Below are 22,278 nucleotides of genomic sequence, written 5' to 3' on the forward strand. Positions count from 1 at the left end.
TGGCACCCCCAAGGACCTCATCAGGGTGGCTGGCCCTGCAGTCAGGCAGGCCCAGGTCCCCGGGGGCAGGAGGGCACCTGACGTACTCAGTCCTGGCTGCCCAGTCGGACTGGTGGTGATGCCTGGGGAAGGTGATTTTGAAGGTTGAAGAAAGTAAGCATAGAATTTGATTGTTCTGAGACCGGGGACACTCAGGCTTGCTTCTCTAGAGCTGCTTCACCACACAGGCCGCACCTGCCAGCTGCCAGGCCTCCTGGGCCAAGGCCCCGCAGGTCAGTCCAGTCGGTGAGAGGCCTGACTGCCGCCTACAGCATGCCTCTCCCAGGGGTCTCACAGAGATGCCCCAAGCGCGACAGGCACGCCGGGCCGGGCAGTGGGCTGGAGGCCGGCTGAGCGGAGGTGGCTCCTCCGTAGGCCATCGCTGAGCTGAGCAGCCTCACGCATCTGCAGACCGTCCCAGAGGACAGGGCCGGCAAGGATCCCTACGAAGACTTGTGGGCCTCGAGGTCTGCCGCTGAGGAGCACGGCAGGAAGGGCTCGGATCAGCAGGTACAGCCACTCCCACCTGCCCCGTGGTGCCCTGCCCACAGACCCGACCTGAGCCCAAGCGTTGCGCCCCGCAGAGGAGGCTGGTGCTGGCCCAGCGGTACCTGGCCCAGGCCTCCGAGGTGCTGCTGCAGTGTGTGCAGGTCGCCCTGGGCAGCGGCCTCCTGGACATTGCTGCTGCGGCCAGCCTGGACATGGTGGAGTGCACCGGCACCCTGGACCCCGCAGCCACCTGCCAGTTCCTGGCGCTGTCTCAGGTATGGCTCTGCTGTGTGCCTCTTCCTCAAGTCCCTTCTTGGCCACCTTGGAAGGGGGAGTTCCCTGAGCACCCGGCACTCCCTCCTGCTGGTAGGCTGGCCAGCCAGGCTACGTCGGGGGTCTCTGCCTTGAGAGAGCAGTGCTCGGCTGGAAGAGGGAGCTTCCGGTCACCAGAAGAAGTAGGGAAGGCTGTCCCATCTTCCTGAGGTTCTCCTGAGCCCCAGCCCCTATTACTGACATCTTACGGTCCACCAAGCCTTATGTTCTTGGGGCTCAGAGCAAAAGAGTGGGCAGGTGCTGGGGGCACAGTGGTGAAGGGCCTGGTGACTGCTGGTGGCAGGAGACGCATCCCAAGAAGCTGGTGCCAGAAGAGGCTGAGCAGCCCCTAGCTACTCTCCCACTTGGGCACCCACTGGCCCCGGGCAGGCAGGGCTCAGGTCTCTTGGCCCCATCCCTTGTCTGTTTCAGAGCTGCTTGGCTTCAGAGATGATGCGGGATGTCCTGTTCACGGCCACAGCCAACACCAGCAGCTCGCAGCTGGCGGCCCTGCTGCAGCTCGAGCACCAGCTGAAGCAGAAGGGGAGGATGTCCACCAGCTTGTTTGCGAGCGTGGAACAGAGGCTGGCTGTCATTTCCAAGGTGAGCGAGCCGTCTGCACCTGCCCTGGCCACTCAGCCCTGCGGTACCACTCTGTTGCCAGCCCGACGGCAGCACTCACCGGTGCAGCCTCTCCATAGCTGTGTGGTTCCGGGGCACCACTGGCCCTCTCTGACCTCCGCCTCCCCCAGGGCCTCCTGGTGACTGTAAGTGCCCAGGCCTACAGCAGGTCGGGAGGGGACAGGGCCCCTGAGGGTCTTCTTGAGGGGGGCACACTTCTTTCAGCCCGCAATAGAACACTGCAGACACTAGCACGTCCTCTTCTGCTTGGACGAGCAGATGTGAACTGGGGTGTTTAAGGAAACGGGACTTGATGAAATGCAAGGCATCGGGACAACAGCCTGGAGCACTCTGACCGATCCCACTCCTCTTCCTCCCCTGCTGCTCTGCGCACACCTGTGTGGGTCCAACCTCAGCCCTTCATCCAGAGTTTCTTTTCTCCCTGTGACACTGGGGGCCAGGTTGTCATTTGTGGTGGGGTGTCCTGTGCCCCGTGGGGTGCTCACCAGATGCTGGCCGCCCCACCCCAGCTGCGACAACAACAGAGGTCCCCAGAATCACCCCCAGCTGAGAGCCAGTGCTGGAAAGCTTCCCCTTCTCCTGAAGAGCAGTACAGCCCATCACAGGTGCAAGGACAACCAGGCCAGTCCACCGAGAGAAGCAGCACAGCCCAGACACCCACGCTTGGAGGACACATCCATGTGTGTCCCACTGAGGCTGGGGTGGGCGTAACCCAGCACTGACCTCAGAGGAGACTTGAGGGACCAAATACATTGATGTGTGCATGGTGCTGAGGATGGGGCTGGATGTGGGGGGTGCAGGGGCTTGGTCCAGTGTGGGACAGGTCCGTGGCAGGACGGGTCTGTGGCGGCCAACTCCATCGTAGGTGCTGTGACGGCTCCTCCTCCTCCTGCTGTTTCAAGGATTCTTGTGGAAGACCTGCACTGATTCGGTCAGGTGCACAGAGCAGTCAGACTCGGGGTTCGGCTGCACTTGGTGGGGGCACAGACCACAGCCAGGCCACCACAGCAGCCACAGCAGGAGCCTGGTGATCAGCAGAAACTGCTGTCCGTAAAGCCTCTGCTGTGGACAGGAGAGCAGGCTGAGCTACAGCTCCTGAGAGGGGAAGATGTCCGCAGCGACCTGTCCCCGACTGCCCCTGCATCAGTGCTGACCCGCTGGGACGCGCAGCAGGCTTGTGATGACCTGCCTGGGGACTGCAGCTGCATCCTGGGCTGTGGGGAGTTTGCCTGAAAACTCGTGGATGGTGGTGAAATTCCTTGTGGTTCTCATGGCACCTGGGAAATAAGGACCATCCTGGAAGGTTGTGGCCTCGAGGTCACTGGCTCCAGCAAGATGCTGCATGAGGTCTCCTCAGAGAGCATTAGCATGGCACAGGGAATGTGGACTAGCACAAGATACCCTGGCTGGAGAGGGAAACAGGGATGAGCGCTCTGGGAGAGACTCTCAGAAGGCCGAGTGCATGTGGAACCTGTCTCCAAAGGCCAGGAGAGCGTGACATGGAGCTGAGGCAATAGTGACACAACATGATGGCTTACAGTCCACAGACTCAGGAGCGCCGGCATCCCCATGCAGGAGAAACACAAGAAAGTTGCAGTGCATCCACGAGCACCAAGCCGCTGCTACCCAGGACAGGAAACCTGAGGGCAGTCAGTGAGGAGCCACGGGCGCCTGCGAGCAGGCCAGGAGACCGCTGCCCACTGTGGCAGCACAGAGAAACGTTTGGATGCACAGAAACTGAGGGAGTGGGCCACCAGGTAGCCTGCGGCACAAGAAGCTAGGAGGAAATGGCAGAATGCGTGGGAGAACCAAGAATACTACAAAGGCAAACATTTAGGTACAAGGAAATACATTTCAAGTGTGTAAAACAGTAATTTTAACATCTTGTGGAGTTTAGCTTATTTTGCAGAAGTAAAATGAAAGACAATGCAAAAAGCAGGAAGGATTAGACAGAGTTTACAATGCAGAGGTTCTGTCACTACTAGGGAAGGGTAAAATTACATTTTTATTAGATTATAACAAGCTAAAGGCAAATGTCATGATCCCTAGAGTAACCACTAAAATACTGTGTACTAAGTTAATAAAAAGAAAAAAATCAAATAAGAGTATTTTATTATCCCAAAGACAGACAAAAAGAGTAGGGGGAAAGAATATAAAAACATATGGTCCCAGGAGGAAAAAAGCAGGGCAATGGTAGTTGGAAACTCATATATATATATATTTACAATAAATGTAAATGGACCAAACCCTACAAGTCAAAGACTAAGATTGTCACATTGGCTGAAAAGAAAAACAAAATCCAATCATATGCCTCTTAAAAGAGACCTGCTTCACATATAAGCACACAGAAATGTTGGATGGAAAAGATGAGAAATAGTATCTAAGTCATGAAGATACTCATCTGATGAAAGCCAGGTGGCCCGGGGATCAGTCAACAGGGAATCGGCATCCTCGGTCTGTATGTACAATGATGTAGCTTCAAATTCATGAAACAGAAGTGACAGGAATAAAAGGAGCCCTGGACAGGCCTGCATCCAGTGGGAGACCCGCAGCCGGCCCGGCGGCTGGTGGAAGCCCAGACGATAGATTGGTAAGCATGTAGGGCTGTATAGGAAAGCTGTTCGCGTGCAGAAGGTCTGTGCAGCTGTGGCCAGGCTGACATTCACAGAGCACAATTCCAACTATGATTGGGTTCTCTTCTTTCCAAGTGTGCAGGGAGCGTGGGCCGGAATGGACCGGTGCCGGGCCATAGCCTCAAGACTCTCCAACCAAGTGAAAACATTCCCTTTGTTGTCCAGCCACAATGCAATTAAATTAGAAACCAATAACTGAAAGATACAATAAATTTGAAATTAAACAATATACTTATCATCAGGAATTAGTCAAAGGAGAAATCACAATGAAATTTAGAAAATATTTTAAATTGACTTAGAGAATGAAAATACCACATATCGAAACCTATGAGACTTGTCTACAGGAGGGCTTAGAGGGAAAATATAGCCTTGAATACACGGAGAAAATCTTAAAAACAGTAATTTAGGTTTAGACCTCTAGAAGCTAGAATAAAAACACCTCTAAGAAAACTAGAAGGTAACGAGAAAGAAATACAACACACACAATGGAATTAAAACAGTAGAGGAAACCAACAGCATAGAAGGTTCCAAAGAGAAGACTAATAAAATTGATGAACATTTAGGAAGACCCGAAAATGAAAAAAAAGAAAGAAAGAAAACCCAAAATTCCACTATCAGTAATAAGAAGACATCATGGAGATCCTTCAAACTTCAAAAAGCTGATAGGGGAATATTCTGTACAACCATACTCTAATGAAGTTTGACAATCTGGATGGAATAGAGAAATTTCTCAAAAATACAACTTACCAAAGTTGACGGAATAGAAAATCTGAATAATTTATTATCTGTTAAAGAAATTGAGTCTTTTATTAAAAACATCCCCACAAAGAAAAATCCCAGGCCCAACTGTCAAGGATGCGGAGAAAGGGGAACCGTCTTACACTGTTGGTGGGAATGTAAACTGGGGCAGCCACTGCAGACAACAGTGTGGAGGTTCCTCAAAAAGTTGAAAATAGAGCCACCCTACGACCCAGCAATTGCACTCCAGAGAACGCGCCGATGGTCACCGGGGGAGGTGGGTGGGGAAGGGGAGATAGGTGACGGGGATGAAGGTATGCACTTGTGCTGCGCTCGGGTAACGTGTGCAAGTGTTGACTCGCTATGTTGTACGCCTGAAACGACTACACTGTGTTAACTATACTGGAGTTTAAAAAAAAAACTCAACAGAACCAGTCCCGGAGGAGACCCTCGGAGCTCGCATTTTGTGTCCCCTCAATAAGAAAAAGACAGACGCTCCCACAGAAGAAAAACTGCAAGACTGGAATGTCACAAGAGATGCCCAAATGGTCCGTAAACATTTTTAACGGCACCCAGCTTCACTAGTTCCCAGGGAGATGCAAAAATTAAACCTGCATTCCGTTACTGCTAGACCCCCCAACGGCTACAGTGGGGCAGGTGCGGCAGCAGGAGCGGGGCCGCCCCGATGGAAGGGCCTCTCCGGAAGCTCCCGGCCCCAGGGAAAACGCGCCCCGAGGAGGCCGGTCCAGCAGCTTCGGCCAAGCGGGGGCTGCCCGGAGGGGACGCAGGCCGAGGGCACACTCAGGTGGCGCAGGACTCCGCGCCTGCGAGCAGGCGGGTGCGGCCCGCGTACGACCGACTGTCTTCTGTCTGCTCCACCCGCACCCCTGGACGCCAGTGCAGGCCCGTCGGCGCTTGTGGACACGAAGCTGGTTTCATCAGCAAGTGGGGCGATGTGCTTGCGGGCCCCTGGGGCTCATCGGGGAGCACGGCGGGGCCGGCGGGGCGCGCCCGTGTGCACACCTGGGGCGCCCAGGGTGCCGGGCGGAGGATGGAGGGAAGACACTAGGGTGCTGGAGGATCTTCCGTGTGTTGCCTGCTGGGCTCTCGGGCTCGCTCCTGTCGGGCAAGTGGAAGCTCGGCGGGTCCCGGTGGAGTCCGCGTGTGCCCTCTTCCCCCCTGTGGCAGCCGTGAGTCCTGTAGGGGTCGCGCCCCCACCCTGAGGCCCCCCACAACGCCTGGGCCTGCACCCCACATCGTGCATGGTTGATTCCTGTTTATCACGCACAGGCTTGGCAAAATCTCAGGGTCACTGAGCAGCATTTTAACCTCCTGAATGAAATCCCGCCTACCTTTCGGATCCTCATCCTGCAGCACTCGCGGGACCGGTAAGGCCTTCCTATTCCTGCTCTGGGCCGTTCCCCACCCTCTTAAGAAGTCTCGCGGTGTGGGGTGAACACGGCTCGAGGGATGCCGCGATGGAGGGCATGTTAGGGGTGGACCCAAGGCCGTGGCTGGACAGACACCGGCTGGCAAAGGCTCCCAGCCGAGATGGGGTAGGGCAGCATCCCCCCGGGAAAAGCCACGCTGGTACTACTGGGGACCCCGATCTGCCTGCTGTCCATGGCACGGGGCCTGTGCGTCTGCTGAAGGCCACCCTTGCCGTGGAACAGAACCCTCGCCTGGTGTGGACAGCTCACTGACTGTGCCCAGATGGGCCTGTTTCCATTCTGGGTCTTGACTTGGCCAAGGCATTCATGGGGAGGGGGCTCCTGCCGGGGTGTACGTGGTTCACCGAATCGGCATCTCTGGGGCTCCTCTGGGACCCCACGAGCTGGGCTTTGACCCTGCCCTGTGTCCTGCCAGCAGGGCCCATCTGTACTGTGCTGCCTATGAGAGACCCAAGTCCATCTCCGCGGCCAAAGGGAAGGTTTTCCAAGTGGGAGGTGAGTTCTGCAAGAGGTGTTTATTAGGCCTCATCCTCAGCACAGGGGGCACACTTGCGAGGGGCCACAATGCACACTTGTGGGGCTTGGCGGCTTGTGTGCTTGCCGGGTGGGGGTGCATGCCGCGTGGGGGTCGTTGAGTCTGTAAGAGATGGGGAAGGAGGCAGGGTTGTGTGTTTCCTGGACTTCCAGTCCACAGAGAGGACCAGCTGCCCCCACTCCCCCTTCAGAATTTCTTTTCTCAAAAAACACTATATTCCCACTTTCTTCCTTACATCTCAGGCATAAAATTCCACTTAGCATTTCATTTAGAGCGAAGGAAGGCTGTGGGACAGAGACATCCATCTGTGTCCCCACTGCTCACAGCCATCAAGAGTGCCACAGCAAGCTGTGTCTGGAGCCAGGACCATCTTCTCACGTGCCTGCAGTTTGCTCACGCAGACCCACTCCCAGTGTTCATGCACACCTCCACTCTGTCTGTCCTCAGCCCCAGAGCGTGGTCTGCAAAGCCGGGGGGTGGGCACACACAGCAGGGGTGTCGGTCTCCACAGGCTCCTGCAAGGTGGCACGGGTGGCTGTGGATCCAGACACCTTCTCCTGCCTGTTGGCCAGTGCTCAGCAGTTCCGGGAGCTGACCCAGGCCGAGGTGAACAAAGAGGGCCCGGCCCCAAGCTCAGGCGAGGTGAGGACCCTGAGCCCAGCGTCCAAGGCTGCTGCTGCTGCAGTGCTGGGGACCAGGACCCTGGCCCAGCGGCAGCAAGGTGAGGCAGGGAGGGCTAGGTGAGTGGCACTGGCCATCCGGACCCCAGGCACTGCTGGACACCCAGGACACACAGGGTAGGCAGTTCCTTTCTGAATCCCTGAGCTAGTCTGGTACGGCCACCTCCCTGATACCAGCAGGGAAACTGGTGGGGCTGGGGGTGCCAGGGTGGCCTCTTGGAGGAGTGGGCAGGCAGACAAGGCAAGGGGCACTGTCCGCAGGGGGATCTGACGGGCCCTGGTCCTGGGGCAGGCGGGTGCAGGGAGCCCTGCTGTGCAGCTGACTGGGCCCCTGGCCACCAGGCTTTTTTTGGGAAGGGCAGGTTTGAGGGCCGTACAGGGTCCTTCCCACTCTTTGCTCTAACCGGGTTGGGATTTAATGAGTCCCCCCCCTTAGATGCTTCTGATCACGAGCTGATGTTTGGGTTGAGACAGGAATTGGAAAGTGCGTACCTTGAAAGGGAAGGACACTCTCTGCAGAAATTCAGTGATGTCCTGGCATCCATGGAGGAGTTCCTGCAGCCACTGTTTCCAGTGCTCAGCAGCCCTGAGGCCAGGTACCTGCCATGGGCTGATGGCTCCCAGCGTCCGAGGGCTGAGGCCGCGGAGCGCGAGGGAGGGGCTGGTTACATCTCCGAGCCCCAGCGGGCGTGGGTTTCAAGCCCAAAGCTGGCACTCTCCTCGGGGCAGAGGGGAGGGTCACCATCTCTCCGTCCCTAGGAGTGCCCCAAAATGCTGGGAGCAGTCAGGAATAGGACTCCGGGGAGCCAGGGTGGACAGGGTGGGGGCTCAGCCTGCAGGCCAGCTCTGCTGCCTCCCGATCCCAGAAAGAGCTGGCTGTGGGGTGGGGGGTGCTGTTTCCACGTGCAAGTCCGAGTCTCTGATACCGTGAAAGGGATGAGCTTCGCGTGCTGAATCCACATCCACGGTGCCCAGCTCAGGACCGTCGTCGCGGGGAAGAAGCCCTAATGCTGCTGAAAACCTCTGGGGACGCGTCCCGGCCACGCTGTTCCCCTCTGCTGCTGAGGCAGGATGGGAGTGGCGAGCGCGGCCCGGTCCTGAGCCCCTGTGACTTAGGCTCGGTGGGGAAAAAGGCAGAGGGCTTGGGCAGGCGGTACTGCTGAGATTTGCCAGTAGGTCGGAGATGAACTCGAGTCCCGTCTGCACCTGTGTGTCCAGTTTTCCTCGGCCTCCAGTACAGGGAGAGGGAGTCGTGGAGCCTCATGACACTCACTCCCACTCTTAGTGCGTGATGTTCCTGTGTTTCTGAAAACCTGACGACGTGCCTTTGACTTCCAGAACACAGATTCCCGCAGCTGTCGCAGATTCTGGGAAATCAAAAGGCAAAGACAAGGAAAGGAAAGTGTCCCTGCCCCATGGTGAGTGGGGCCTGACGGGAGTTTCTGCTGGAGAACTTGGGCTGGGGTTCACCCGCTGCTCTGGGAGAGCCTAGGTGGGTCGAGAACAGGCCTCCCCAGAGGGCCTCCCAGAGACGTGGGAAGGTCCCCAGAAGGCTGTGTGCACAGCCCCACACCAGCGCCCCGGGTGGGGGCTCTGCGCAACGCTGCCGACAGCACCAGCGACCCCAGCATGCTCGCCCTTCCTCGGAAAGCCGGCCGCCCGCGTGTGTGTGCTGACGGCAGTAACAATGTGTGAGGTTGCCCATCTGCATCCTGAGTGCGCGCGCCCCAGATGACCTGAGGGGCAGACGTGCTTCTGCCTCAGTGATCTGATGTCCTGAAGGAAGGTGAGCGTGCTGGGGAGAGGGCGCCAGTGCCCGAGCTCCAGTGGCTTCCTGGTCACCTCTGCGTCGCCAGGACAGCCCCTCTGGTTTCTCACTTGATGTGTCTCCACACGTGTGAAAGGTGCCAGCACCATCATCCACGCCCCGCTCCTGGCCAGGGCTGTGGCACGTCCATGAGGGTTCAGCCTCTCAGCCGGCACCTGCGACGGTATAAATCGCTTTTTCTCAGAGTCATTTTCATTGGTTGATGAAGGGAAAGCAGGGCTGCTCTATCCAAGGGTGCTTTGATTTCCAAAAGCACCTGGCAGTGCTCTCCGGCCAGCACCGCGCCCCAGACGCGGTCGCTCCAGCTCACGTGCCAGTGCCTATGGCCGCCTGGGGCCCGCTGTAAGGGTGAGGGGCCAGAGTTTGCCCACCTGAGGTCACTTTTGTGAACTGAGATTCTGCCCTAAAAACTCCCCAGATGAAGGCCTTTGCTCACTTTTAAGTAATTTGTTTTTACTTTGTACGTATAGTGAATTCAGTTCAAGTGTCTGGTGGCCTCGCCCTTCGTCCCCTTTCCACCTGTCACAAAGAGCAGGTTTCCTCACGAGCCAGGCAGGTCCAACAGCTCCTCCGAGCGCTCCATGGTCACCCGGAGAAGCTGCCACATCGCAGGGGTGCAAATCCTTCAGCACACATCTTCATCCTTCGAAAGGGGGCTCCGTGGTTAGAAGGAGTCATGACATTCCCAGACCCGCCCCGGGCACTGGCTGCCCATGTGGGGGCAGGTCCTCGAACCGTGGAGGACCTGACGACCCTGTGACCCCACTCCTCATACACTGAGCCCAGCTCAGACTTTTTCCTATGTGTGCGGTGCAACGGCTTCCACAAGGACAGACAGACCCGGACCAGCGGCCCACCCCAGGGGCTTGCCTGTCCGCGGAAGCGCGTCTCCTGCTGCCTTCGTAGCTCCTGTCCCTGCCTACAGCTCAGCTCGAGGCTGCAGACAACACCATCCTCATTGTGGACGAGCATCTTCTGGGGCTGCCGCTGGAAGGCCTCTCGGTGTTTGAGGAGGGGATGGTCTCCTCCGTGTCCCGAGAATTCTCCCTGCAGATGTTGTGTAATCGTCTCCACAAAGAGGAGACAGGTAAGAGGTGCGTTCGGCCACGCTTATACTGACCTTCGCACTGGGCCCGTCTGAAGTGCCTGACGTGGACTCCTGTCAGACGCTTCTTATCAGATGTTCCCGCTTTATTCCAGGCCCTCATCCGCTCCAAGATAGTCACAGAACACCTGCTGTGTGCCCAGTGTCTGTGAGGTGCTAAAGGCCCCCCGAGGGAGAAATTAAACATTGTTCTTGCCCTACAGACCGGGGATGGGTGATGACCAACGACATGCTTACTCATTCCCTAGGTGGCGAGGGGCAGTGAGGGAGGGGACCGGGAGGGTGGACGGCACGCAGGCCTGGGGGCAGCTGGCGACTTGGGCTGACCGTGTCCTGTCCTGGGGGCTGTTCACACCCATGTGCCCAGCTTCCGAACCCCTGTAGGCTGGAGGAGGTAACAAGGACCGGGTTTGCCCTTCCAACAGAAACAAGTGGAAACCCAAAACAGATGGAGCAGTGGGTTTCAGACACTGGAGGGCAGGCCGTGCAGAACCTGGTCCCCAAGAACAGGGCAAACCCCACGGAGGATGGGCCTCGAGCCTAGAGGAGCTGATGACCTGGGATCAGAGTCCTTGGAGGGGGAGTATGGGAATTAATAATGACCAGTGTCCCCCACAACCCCCAGATCTGAAGAAAACCATAATCCCACATGTCCAGAAGTTTCCATAAGCCCCAGACACAGGAATCAGAGAGGAGACTCCAGGGAAGGTGGTCAGAGTGACGAGGACCCTGACATCATCTCAGCCGCAGCCACGGAACACCCAGAATCGAGGCCAGGAGTGACCCCGACTTCCCGATGGAGACAGCGCAGGTCACGAGTGACATCCTTACGTTACTGCAGAAAGTCTGAGTGCTAAAGCCCACACACCAATGAAGAAGATGAAGGGAAACAACACAAAATACACAAGAATGCGCAAAAGGCAGAAAAAGAGGGAAAGTGGAACACAGAGCGGATGGGGCTGGTGGAGAAGAACAGCAGGTGTATTTGCCCCATCTCCGCAGACGGTGCCAGCCCCCAATGAGGAGGGAGGGCCCTTCGTGGGCGAGCTCGCTGCATCTAAGACCCCCTCAAATAACAGGACAGAGAACACGCCGCCCCCCGCTGGCCACGCCATGGACTCGCTCGTGTCCGAGTCTAGGGCCAAGTTTTGCCGGGTTACCTGGTTTTTGTTGTTTTCGATTTGTGGGGTTTCCAGAGGTTTGCATATGGATTGTCTTATTATGTACAGGAATGACAGATGTCCCCTCCCACTCTGTGGCGTGTCCGTTCACACGCCGAAATGGTGCCTTTTGAACACAATATTGTAATACAGACCAATGTATCAATCTTTTTCTTAACCGCTGGTGCTTTGGGGTCTTTTTTAAAACTTGTTTTCTTACCTCACAATCATGCAGCTATTCTCCCATGATACCTCGTAAATACATCTGTTTTTCTTTTCTGCCTTTCACGTGGTGACCCCCCTCCTGACCCCCGGTGTGAGGTGCGGTACGTTTCTTCCCCGCTGGACCACCCCGGGCTGCACACCATTTACGGGAGGGTCCTGCTTTCCCCTCAGCTCTGCGTGGCCAGTGTTGCTGTGGCGATGGCGGCAGCGTGGCGCCACCCCGGGGTGGAGGGAGGAGCAGCGGCCCGGAGGCTACACACCCTGCTCCCGGCATCCAGGAGTGTGACCCAGTGACCATGCTGACACGGGAGAGCGTCCTGGCTGAGCGGGGGGCCCGACGGCGCACCAGGCGCCTCTAAGATGGAGGCAGGAGGGGGACAGAGACACGGGAAGAGGCCGCGCCACCGCCGCGGAAGTGGCCGCCAGAGGCTGGAAGAGGCCGACACAGATTCTCCCCGGAGCCCCGGGAGGAAAGAGCCCTGCCCACCTCGGTTTCCGCCCATGGGACCCCTTTCGACCCTGACCTTCAGGCCTGTGACACTACCTGGTGCGGTTTTACGCCCCCACGTGCGCTGATCTGTTACAGCAGCGACAGGAAACGCACCCGAACTCGAACAACAGCGCCGGCAGGGTGAGTTCAGTCCCTCTCAACACACGCCTGAGCGCTGACCCAGGGCCCGCCCAGCTGAGCAGGGCGCTGTCAGAGCCGTGAGCTGCTCCGGCCACAGGCGTGTTTGCGGGTGAGACGCTCCCGGTAAATCTTTAAGGAGAACCACCAAAGGCAGAGAATCGGTGTATGAACTCCAGACGACAGAGGGAAAAGAAAGAAGAAAAACAAAGCTCACCCGAGCGGCCAGCAGCCAGTGACAGGACAAGTGGAACAAACAAAAATCAAAAGGCAAAGTGGTGGAAATTAGTCCATCTGGATCATAAATCAAAAAAGAAATAAATAAATGGGCCACACCAGCCAACTTCACGACAGCGTGGATGACGAGGCACGCCAAAGCCGCGGGACATGCGCTCGACAGCAGGCTGTCGGAGTAACCCGCTGCCACGAGGAGCCGCCGTGACCACCGCAAGCACCCTCAGGGCTGGGGTCACTCCACGGTGATAACGGTCGGTTCATCAGCAGGATAAAATATGTGAAGCGACGAGCAGTCAAATCCCAGGACAGGACCGAGGGACCCGTCCCGCGATGGTAGACCGCGCACGCCCCCACGTCCGGGCAGGTCGGACAAACAGAGGAAAAGCAGAGAGTCTGAGCTGCGCCGTGGACAGACACGGAAGCCGCACAACAACTGGGGACATCCTCCCCACGAACGCCCGGAGCGACGCACGTTAGCGCCATCACAGGATGATGAGGGCAGAAGCCACCACCAAGGGTGGATCTCCTCAATTCCATTCATTTGGAAATTTAAAAATATACTTCTGCATATTTCCTGGGGCTCAGGAGAAAGGATCGCAGGAAGGTCCAAGCCCACGGCCGGTGGAGTGTTACGGCAGCAGGGTCTGGAAGGGTCTCACTGCTTTGGACGTTCGTATCAGAAAAGGAAAATGTTGGAAGTGTAAAAGCTAAGCATTGAATTTATGAAGTTAGAGCAAGAACAGCAAAAAAAGGAAAAGAAAGAAAAACTCAAAGAAAGCAGAGGAAAGGGTACAATAAACACATGAGCAGACGTCAACAAAATAGAAAACAAAACAAAATTTTTTAAAGATGTTATTTATTCATGTAACAGAAAAAGGGAGAGAGCACAAGCAGGGGGAGCGGCAGAGGCAGAGGGAGAAGCGGGCTTCCCGCTGAGCAGGGAGCCTGACGGGGCTTGATTCCAGGACCCTGCGATCATGACCTGAGCCGAAGGCAGACGCTTCACCGACTGAGCCACCCAGGGGCCCCGGAAATAAAAATTTTAAAAAACTCATTAAATAGACGCATTCTGACAAGAATGATCAAGAAAAAGAGTGGATGGGGCACAAATACACAAAGTCAGGGATGAAAAGACACTCAGACTCTGAAGGCGCCTGAGAGACCTGACGGCGGCACGTGCAAAGCCCTCAGCAAAGCGGACCACGTCCTGGGGAAGGGCAGCTCACGACTCAAGAAGGAAGACTCCAAATGGTCTCAGAACCAGCAGGGAAAGGGGATGAACAGACTTACTTCTTTGAGATCTACCGGACCTTCCAGAAACCGTTCACGTCAGTCTTAACAGATCTCCCTGAGAGGAGGGAAAAGGGGCCAACCCGTCCCAGCCTTCCGTCAGCCCCTGCCACCGAAACTGCCAAGAACAGCACAAGAAAGAAAAATAGAACTTGCATCACCCAGTCTGACCTCAAAAATTTACAAGTATCATTAGATTAAAGGAAAGCAAACTTACAAGCATCTCAGTTGCTGCAGGAAAAGAGCATTTGACAAAATGTGTGCATTCGTAATAGAAATCCCTAGCACACAGAGACAGTGAACATAGCTCATCGTGGTTGAGGCTCCATCCAGACCTAGAGCAAGCCGCCTTCTTGATGGGACACCCCAGGGAGCGCGCTGGCCAGACACAGCAGGAGCCCCGGTCCCTTCTCTGCGGGAGGCGCGATGCCGGCAGACGCGCAGAAATGAGAGGCATGAGGGCGGAAAGAGAGGAAGTAAACTGTCATCATTTCTGGACCTTCCAAAAGAATCTGCAAGCCACTGGAAGAGTGAAGTGTAAACTCTTGTGCCGGAAGCAGAGGAACCCCCCGGGCCCGGCCCTGTCACTGGGCTGCCGCCGCGGGCACACTGGTGGGTGCCCAGCGTGCTGTGTGAATGGTCAGCCAGGTAGGCAGCGGGGCTTCTGGTGACTGTTCCTTGCTTGAGGTCTCCTGGCTCAGGCCTTCCCTGGCCCTGCGATCCTTTACATTTAGAACCTATAGCTCTTTCAACTTTACAAAATTTGAAGTCAGTTGTTCTCGCTACTTTTTGTTTTTTTTATTAAGGTGAAAAAATTAACCATTTTAAAGTGAACAGTTCAGGGACATTTAGTGCGTTCATCATAAGGCTGTGGGCCGCCAGCCGCGCTGGCCCCAAACACCACCTTTTGTTTGCAGCCGAGGGGCCCGTGAAGAAGGAGGGCAGAGGCAAGAAGAGGAGTCCGGCGAAGAAGGGACAGAAGGTGGGCAGATGGGCCTGGGGAGCCTGGGTCCCCCCTGCAGGACGCAGGACCCCCCAGCGGCCCCCAACGACGCTTGTGTGTGGTGCAGGACGCCCCGCCCCGGCTCATCCCCCCGGACTGCATCATAGTCGACGCCGACAACTTCAAGTGTATCCTTTACCGGCCCCGCTGCCCGGGACATGCAGGTGCGTGCGCGATTTCTCCTTAACGCAGACCTAGTCGTCGTGGACCCCTACGAGGAGGCCCAGGGCATAGGTGAGTGCCTCCCACGCGCACACACGTGCACACACGCGCCACATGCCACCCTCTGGGCTCAGCCGCAGAGCAGCGTGGGCTCAGTGCTGTGGCCTCCGAGCCCGCCTCCTGTGCACGGCCTCCGCCTTCTGCCGCCTCCCGTTACACTGACCGCGGGGGCGGGGGTGGAGTGCGGTCCTGTGGCCCTTGACCATCACAGCCAGGTCAGGACGATGGTTGTAGGAAAAGCGAACCCCTGAAGTGAGGTACGCTGCCCCCTTCTCAGAGCCCAAAACGACTTCCCACCGCCCACTGCAGCTCTGTCTAATTCCTGTGGGCTCTTCTTTTGCTAAATTGGTTTTTAAAATCTCTTTCCATCGCTTCTCAGCCTTTCGGCTAAGATCAAGTGTAAAATCTCTTCACAAAGGAGGGAAGGAGCCCTGACCTGTCCGCACGCAGCAAACGTTGACTCTACCACGTCCTGTATGTCCACACAGGGGCCACAGCAGGGGACGGCCTGCGGTCTGTCTCCCTTACTGTTCCCCATGTGAGACAAACTCCTGTGTTTCCTCACCATTCAATTCGTGTTGTAGAAAGGCTGACTCCTGTCTTCGTCACCCGGGAGATTTTGGAAAGATTCCAAGACACGTTCACTGCTCTCTGGGTGGGACATCTGGGAAATAAGCACTTCCCCAGGTTGGTGTCAGGGTGTCTGGGGACACCGTCCTGCAGTGAGCAGGGTGGTGTGAGCCAGCTGGGGGGTGCTCCAGACATGGTGGGAGGGACTGCTGTGCTCCGAGTCGCCCTTCTCCCTCTCTCCTCCCTCTTTCCCTCAGGCTCCCCCCAACCCTGACCCCCCCATTCTGTCCTGTCAAGCCCCCCTGCCGCCCCCACCCCCAGAGCCTCCAGGTGTCTGGCCTTTCTTCATCACACAGCGGGCTCCTTGGTCCTCATAGTGCCTGAGTGGGGGCGGCATTGTCCTCATCCCCAATTTACAGATGAGGACCTGGCACCCGGGAGTGTGCTTCTGCCGGGGTCCCCCAGCCTGTCCAGTGCAGCGCGTGCCCCTGGCTCTGGGGACTAGAGGAGGTTGTGGGGGGAGAACCTGCTGGAGAGGGGCGGGGCCCGCTGGGTGGGGCTGCGGGAGAGAAGGCCCCCCCCCTGGAGCGGGGAGTGAGTGGGCGGGGCCTGTGAGATGAGGAAGGGCAGCAGTGTGGAGGGGCCTGCTGGAGAAGTGCAGGGCCGCACGTGGGCGGGGCCTGTGGGCGGTGAGCAGGGCCTGCTGGAGTGGTGTAGCCTGCTGGGGGCGGACTCCCCTGTGGGTTCTCTCAGAGACCTGGAAGCGGTTGGCCATCAGGGAATTGTCCTTCTAGCATTTTCCAGAGCCACTGCTCAGTGAGATGAGAGTTCATTCCAGGGACCCGAGGTCCATGCTCAGGAGAATCATGTGGGTAGAACCCAGGATGGAGGCTGACGCTGGGCACCAGGAGAGTGGACGTTAGTCCAGTCCTAGCAGAGGGGTGGGACCAGGAGTGAAGAGCTCAGGACAGGCTTTGCTTTCAAAACCCGTCCTGAGAGCTTGCCCAGCCTGCAGCCGCAGCCCCGAAGGCCCAGGACAGATGTGGTCCGGGCTGCAGCACCCCCGGGACACCCTGGGATGCCCGCTGCCTGCCTCTGGCTCCGCCCACCGGGCCACCCGCATTCCCTTTGCAGCCAGGCCGAGTGGGAGCATCTCCTGGGCACCTGCAGCGGCTTCTTCTTCTATGGGATGGAGAGCTTCCTGTCGCACATACTGGTGGAAAGGTTGGCTGCCATGAACCTACCAGGTGAGACAGCCCGTCAGGGCCCCCAGAAGCCCGACGCTCTGCCAGGACCCCAGCGCGTGAGATGGATCCACACAGGGACAGAGCGAGGCCCTGTGTCTCCATCAGTCATCGTCTGTCTGAGAAAGGGTTTGGGGGGCCGGGGCACTCTGGAAACACAGTGGGGGGAAGCCCCCTCCTGCCCTTGTCCCCCTCCTCCATTTCTCAGAGACCCAGTTCAGAGTTCCAGACCTGACAGGCACGGCCAGAGGCAGGAGCTGGGATGGTCACCCCCCAGGGCTGGGCCTGCAGAGTCCAGGAAGGATAGGGTGGGCATTTCCAGAACACACTGACCACAGCCCCCCCACCACTCCTAGTGTAAATGTGGGCACTCTAGGCCTTGTATGCCCTCTGGCTATCCCCTGAGGACTTCTGAGTGGGCCGTCTGTCTTGCCCTTGAGTGACCGTCTCCTGAGGCAGTGGCTGACTGGCCACACCACGCAGTCGCAGGAGAGCCTTTCGGGGACCCTCAGGAAGCACATGGCCCAGTGACGACAGCGTAACAAGGACGTGGACGTGTGTTCCGTGGTCAGGGCACCTGAACACCCCACACCATCACCTGCTACCTGTCTCCTTCCCAGCCCCCTGGAGACAGGCCACCCCACAGCGCACCCCACCCTAGAAGCCTGTCACCTGGCGCATTCCTTGCCCCAAGGGGAGGTAGAAACAAGGCCTTCTCAGATGCATGAGGGCAGAGGAGTTCTGAAGCTCACCAGGCTCATGTGGGGTGACCACTGGTGCCCTATGCTACTTACCCTCATGCAGTTGGAGGGCCTGCCTGCCCCTGGGCACAGCCCCCCACGCCTGCCCTCAGCCAGGCCACTGCAGGAAGTAGGGAGTCAACTCTGTGCACATGGGGCTCTCGGCATGCCCGTGGCCAAGTGTGGCTGTTTCAGTGGACACACGGGGGGCCACGTGCCTGAGACCACCCCTGGCAGGCTGGGGTGCCTGTTGGCATGGCATGCTTGGAGCTGAGCCGACTGCACTAGAAGACTGGGAAGGCTGTGGGGTTCCCGAAGCACTTAACGTCCCCGTGTGCTTGTGCAGCCACTGGGTCTCGGGAAGGGGTCTACGGATGTCAAGTCTGAGCCTGATTCTCCCAAGCCCTGGGTGACACCACCAGCCTGCACTGGCCTCCCGCTCCTGGGCGAGCAGCTGCTGGACTGCCCCTCCTGTGTCCTGCAGAGTGCCAGATGATGGTCCTGCTGGGCCTGACGCGGTCCTACGAGAGCATGCGGCGGCATATGGAGAAGTCAGAGAACAAGAGGTACCTGCTGTCCCCCCTGCACCGGCTTGAGCCAGCAGCCTGGCCCCCACACACTGAATAGGGGGTGCCTGGGGGGCCTAGGACTAACGGATGTGCTCCCCAGGGAGTGTGCGGGGACAGAGTGTCCCTGCGTCCCATGGGCAGAGCCCCATGAGGGAGCCAACTCTACCATCTGCCCAGACCCTTCCCTGGAGGAGTCTGGTTGGAGGGGGGTGCAGGGGAGGAAGGAGGGGAGCTCCAGCGGCAGACCAAGGCCTGCGGGGACTGGGCCAGGGGACAGAGGGCCGGCAGCTGGGAGGGCGCCCTGGCTTCAGAGCTCCCCACATCACATGCAGCACAGTGCCTGTGTGGGCTGCGAAGGTGGCGGAGAGTCTCATGATGGGTGCTTTGCCTCCTGACCCCACCGCAAGGTTGAGAGTGGTCCAGAGGGACTGGCAGCACTCCGGAATGCCTTGTCTTGTTAAATGACATTTCACGTGGGAGTGGGGGGATGGGGGAGGGTGTTCTTGATTCTTTCAAGAACTTGAAGAGCCGTCAGTCCAATACTTGGTGCTATTTGGGCTGTGGACTGGGGTCGGCTCGGGCCGTCCCACTGGAGCTCGGTCCCTGCAGCGTGCCCCAGCTGTCCTTGGAGGAGCCCATCAAGACGGCCGTCCTTCTGAGTCTGGCGGGGGTCAGGAGCATCCTGGCAAACCAGTGGCCGACATTCCTGCAGGACAATGCACTGCGGGCCAGCGTCCTGTGGGAAAGTGAGTGGGCGCGGGTGTCCTGGGCCCGTCCCCAGCCCTGTGCGCCTCTCCGGAAGCCTGCCGGCCTGAGGGATGTTTCCTTCCTAGATCTGTTGACAGTTGGCAGGCCAATCGGGAGAGCAGTCCGTCTCCTTCAGAAGATGGGAGCTGGTGACCTGAGGAACCACGGTAACAGAAGCTGTCCCTCCTCCCCGCCGTTCCTCAGGCTGAGCAGGGCCACCTGCCAGCCAGCGTCCCAGCGGTGCTGCCAGGCTGGGGTGCCCGTGTTTCCGGGCCGCCTCCACGGCTCAGCGTGTGCTGACGGAAAGCACAGCCCCCGTGAGATCCGGCAGCACCGATCCTCGGGGCAAAACACACTGGGCGGTAGAAGGGCTCAAGCCGCCCGAGTTCTGGAAGCCCAGGCCTGCTCTCTGGGGCGGGAGCATGAACCCTTCAAAATATACCGCACAGCAGGAGCTTAAATTTAGAAGTGACGTGGTCCAGTGCCCAGAACATGGTTCCAAACAGCAAACGCTGTTGAATGCATGTGGGAGGGAGAGCAGCGGGGCGGGGGGGGGGGGTGGAGAGCTGGCTGGTGTGTGAAGGTGGAGGGCGGCTAGAAGAGCCAGGGGTGTGAGGAGCTGCCAACGAGTTGCTTTGGGGACAGAGGAAGGGGAAGCCATGGCGCCCACGTGGGCTCTGTTGTTCTGCGTGAATGTGCGTCGGAAGGAAGGGACAAAACTGTGATTGTCACGCAAGCCCTCCCCCCGGTCAGCAGTGGCAGCCAGCTGGCAGCAGGAGGAGGCCTGGAGCTGGTGGGATCTCCCGGCCGCCTGCCCACAGTGCTGGGAGTGGTGTGGTGTGGAGAGGGGGCAGGCGGGCCCGGGCCTGGCAAGGTCGCTCCCTGGCTGTGTGCCACTGCCTGTGGGCCTCAGCGTCCGTGGGTGTAGACATGTGTCAGCGTCCCCGTGTGGGGCTGCGTCTGGAGGCAGAGGCAGGAGCGCCCTTGTCCACCATGTGCCCTGCCCCCAGGGAGCCGCGCACCCCATGAGCGCTGTCCACGAGCGCTGTCCACACACGCTGTCCCACTCCCCCTCAGGTGAGCCTCCGTGGGCCTCCAGGGACAAGCTGCTGTACGTCTGGCCACAGCTCAGCAACTCTGAGCGGCTGCCCATCGTCCTCAACTCAGTCCTGTACGGGCTGCCACACCTGGCCATCGGGTGACACCCCCCTCCCAGGGCAGGGACCTTGACTGTCCCTCCGAGGACCCACCACCCAAACCTCCCCACCCGTAGGCGCCCTTCCTCCAGTGCCCCGCCCCTGAACCCCAGTTCTGCTCAGGGTCACGCCAGGGCCCTCCCGAGTCTGATCTGCTCTGCGCTTCTTCCCCCACCTCCTCCTGCCTGGCTCGCACAGGGACCCTCGTGGAGGGGACGAGAGTCTCTCTGGGGGCTCTGTGGGGTGGGTGGGGTGAGGAGTGCACCGGGGCTGACCACACAGCTGCCTGGACCCCCAGAATCCTCTCCTGCTCTGTCCCCGTGGTGGGGGAACCACCTGTATTTGGGGTAGGGGCCGGCCCTGGGGGTGAGGCCCTCGGTCCCTGGAGGCCCACGGTGGTCCCTGGACAGGGAACACCATCGTTTTGGGTGTAAGTGCTTTAGTAAACGATGACATCAAGTGTCTGCTTCACGTGTCTGCGGTGCTGTCTGTGACCACGGCTGCGCGGCCGGGCTCGAGTCCCTCAAGAGGGTCACTCTCTGTCCAGCGCTGTGCCATGGTGGGGCTCAGCCAATGTTTGCCGAATGAGTGAGTGCGTGCATGACGTCCAGCCCCAGGCAGGGCGCGTGGATGTGCCCGTGAGGCTGGCCCCCCAGGAGGCCACCAGAAGCCCCACAGGGAGTCACGGTGTGTCTGCTGGAGTCAGGCGTCCGCCCCCGGTCTCAGAGACCCTCAGGGTGGGACGTGTCGCTACCCCTGTGGGCACCACAGCAGTCCAGGGGAGCCCTGGGAGAAGCCACTGTCCGCAGAGCTGGACATTCAGCCAGACTTGAGGGTGGCCATAAGATGAAAAGACGTCTGGTCCCCAGGAAGGGTCCTCACACTGGGCCCCAAGCCATCCTGGTCCATGTGGAGACCAAGGCGAGGGACTGAGTAGCTAGGACCCTGTGTCCCAAGTCTCCCAGGCTGGTGGCCAAGGGACAGGGGAGAGCCAGCTCCAGGCCTCTCTGGGGTGGAGCCAACGCCGTTAGAGAGTCCATGGGATGGGGGGAGGGGAGGGTCCAAGTGTCTTCGGGCACTGGGTCCTGGTAAGCAGCCCCTCGGACATCTGCCAAGGCCAGGCCACAGAGTGCCCTGGACCCCAGGAAGCCCGCAGCAAGGCCCGGGGACCCTGGCCCTGGGGGCTGCTAGGACTGCTCTTTCCAGGCCCCCGAGCACAGTGAGGTGTCCACAGAGAAGTCATGCCTGCCTCACCTGGAGACTTCTGGCCTCTGAGCACCGACTCAGGGGCCCCCTGGCAGCCAGAGGCAGCCAGGCCTCAGGCCAAGTGACCAATGGTCACCTCTGGGCTGTGAGAAGCAGGAGCTACGCAGATGGGAGACAGTGCACGCCGAGAGGGCTAGTTCCCCTGGCCCAGGAGGGGGTGCGGATGGTGGTGCTTCACCCTGATCGTGTGTCCTGAGCCTGCCCTGGGTCAGACAGACCTGTCCGGGGACTTCCTGGGTTGGAGCACAGGCCAGGCCCAGTAGTGAGGAAGACGAGCTAGGACTGCGATGAGGTGTCACAGCGTATCTGCCAAAACCACTGAAGTGGAAATCCGTGCCAGCACCGCGTGCTAGAGAAGACGGGGAGAACCGGGGCCCCCTTACGTCACTGCTGGGGGTGTGAAACGACGGAGCCCTCGGGGAGACCGTTGGACAGTTTCTTACGAACTCTGCTGTGACCAGCATGTGACCGGACCCTGCACTCCCAGCACGCATCCCAGAGAAGCACGTGCGTGCGTGTCAGAGCAAGTGCTAGAAACAAGCAGTGTCCTTGGCCCGGAAGCCGTAGAACAAGCCCTGGTCCACGTGCCAGTGGAACTCCGCAAGAGCCGCGACCAGCAAGGTCACACAGCGTATGATGTCATTTCTGCCACATTCTGAAGATGACAAAACCACAGAAAGGGAGAGCACACCCACGTCGCGGACACAGCATGGGGGTGCAGAAGGGAGC

The 22,278-nt window shown here is 58.8% G+C and overlaps 1 protein-coding gene across 2 annotated transcripts in view; it reads left to right on the forward strand.

Annotated features, from left to right (window-relative positions):
- The window catches only part of CFAP46 (cilia and flagella associated protein 46), an 88,348-nt gene extending 67,601 nt beyond the window's left edge, over positions 1–20,747 (forward strand). The window contains exons 42-59 of one of the 2 annotated variants that reach the window (XM_026494460.4): positions 415–549; positions 624–803; positions 1,273–1,443; positions 6,144–6,241; positions 6,720–6,799; positions 7,351–7,481; positions 7,994–8,115; positions 8,858–8,937; positions 10,273–10,434; positions 14,910–14,974; positions 15,063–15,123; positions 15,194–15,229; positions 15,802–15,904; positions 16,922–17,034; positions 18,256–18,337; positions 18,950–19,086; positions 19,174–19,254; positions 20,165–20,747. In XM_026494460.4, the coding sequence (XP_026350245.2) occupies positions 415–549; positions 624–803; positions 1,273–1,443; positions 6,144–6,241; positions 6,720–6,799; positions 7,351–7,481; positions 7,994–8,115; positions 8,858–8,937; positions 10,273–10,434; positions 14,910–14,974; positions 15,063–15,123; positions 15,194–15,229; positions 15,802–15,904; positions 16,922–17,034; positions 18,256–18,337; positions 18,950–19,086; positions 19,174–19,254; positions 20,165–20,289 (1,962 nt within the window). In that variant the 3' untranslated portion in view covers positions 20,290–20,747. Of the gene's footprint in view, positions 1–414; positions 550–623; positions 804–1,272; positions 1,444–6,143; positions 6,242–6,719; positions 6,800–7,350; positions 7,482–7,993; positions 8,116–8,857; positions 8,938–10,272; positions 10,435–14,909; positions 14,975–15,062; positions 15,124–15,193; positions 15,230–15,801; positions 15,905–16,921; positions 17,035–18,255; positions 18,338–18,949; positions 19,087–19,173; positions 19,568–20,164 lie in introns of those variants that run through there. The other variant, XM_057308675.1, reaches the window with a different exon arrangement.
- The last annotated feature ends 1,531 nt before the right edge of the window (positions 20,748–22,278 follow it).

The sequence above is a fragment of the Ursus arctos genome, unplaced genomic scaffold (assembly GCF_023065955.2).
Source record: "Ursus arctos isolate Adak ecotype North America unplaced genomic scaffold, UrsArc2.0 scaffold_7, whole genome shotgun sequence".
Classification (NCBI taxonomy): domain Eukaryota; kingdom Metazoa; phylum Chordata; class Mammalia; order Carnivora; family Ursidae; genus Ursus; species Ursus arctos.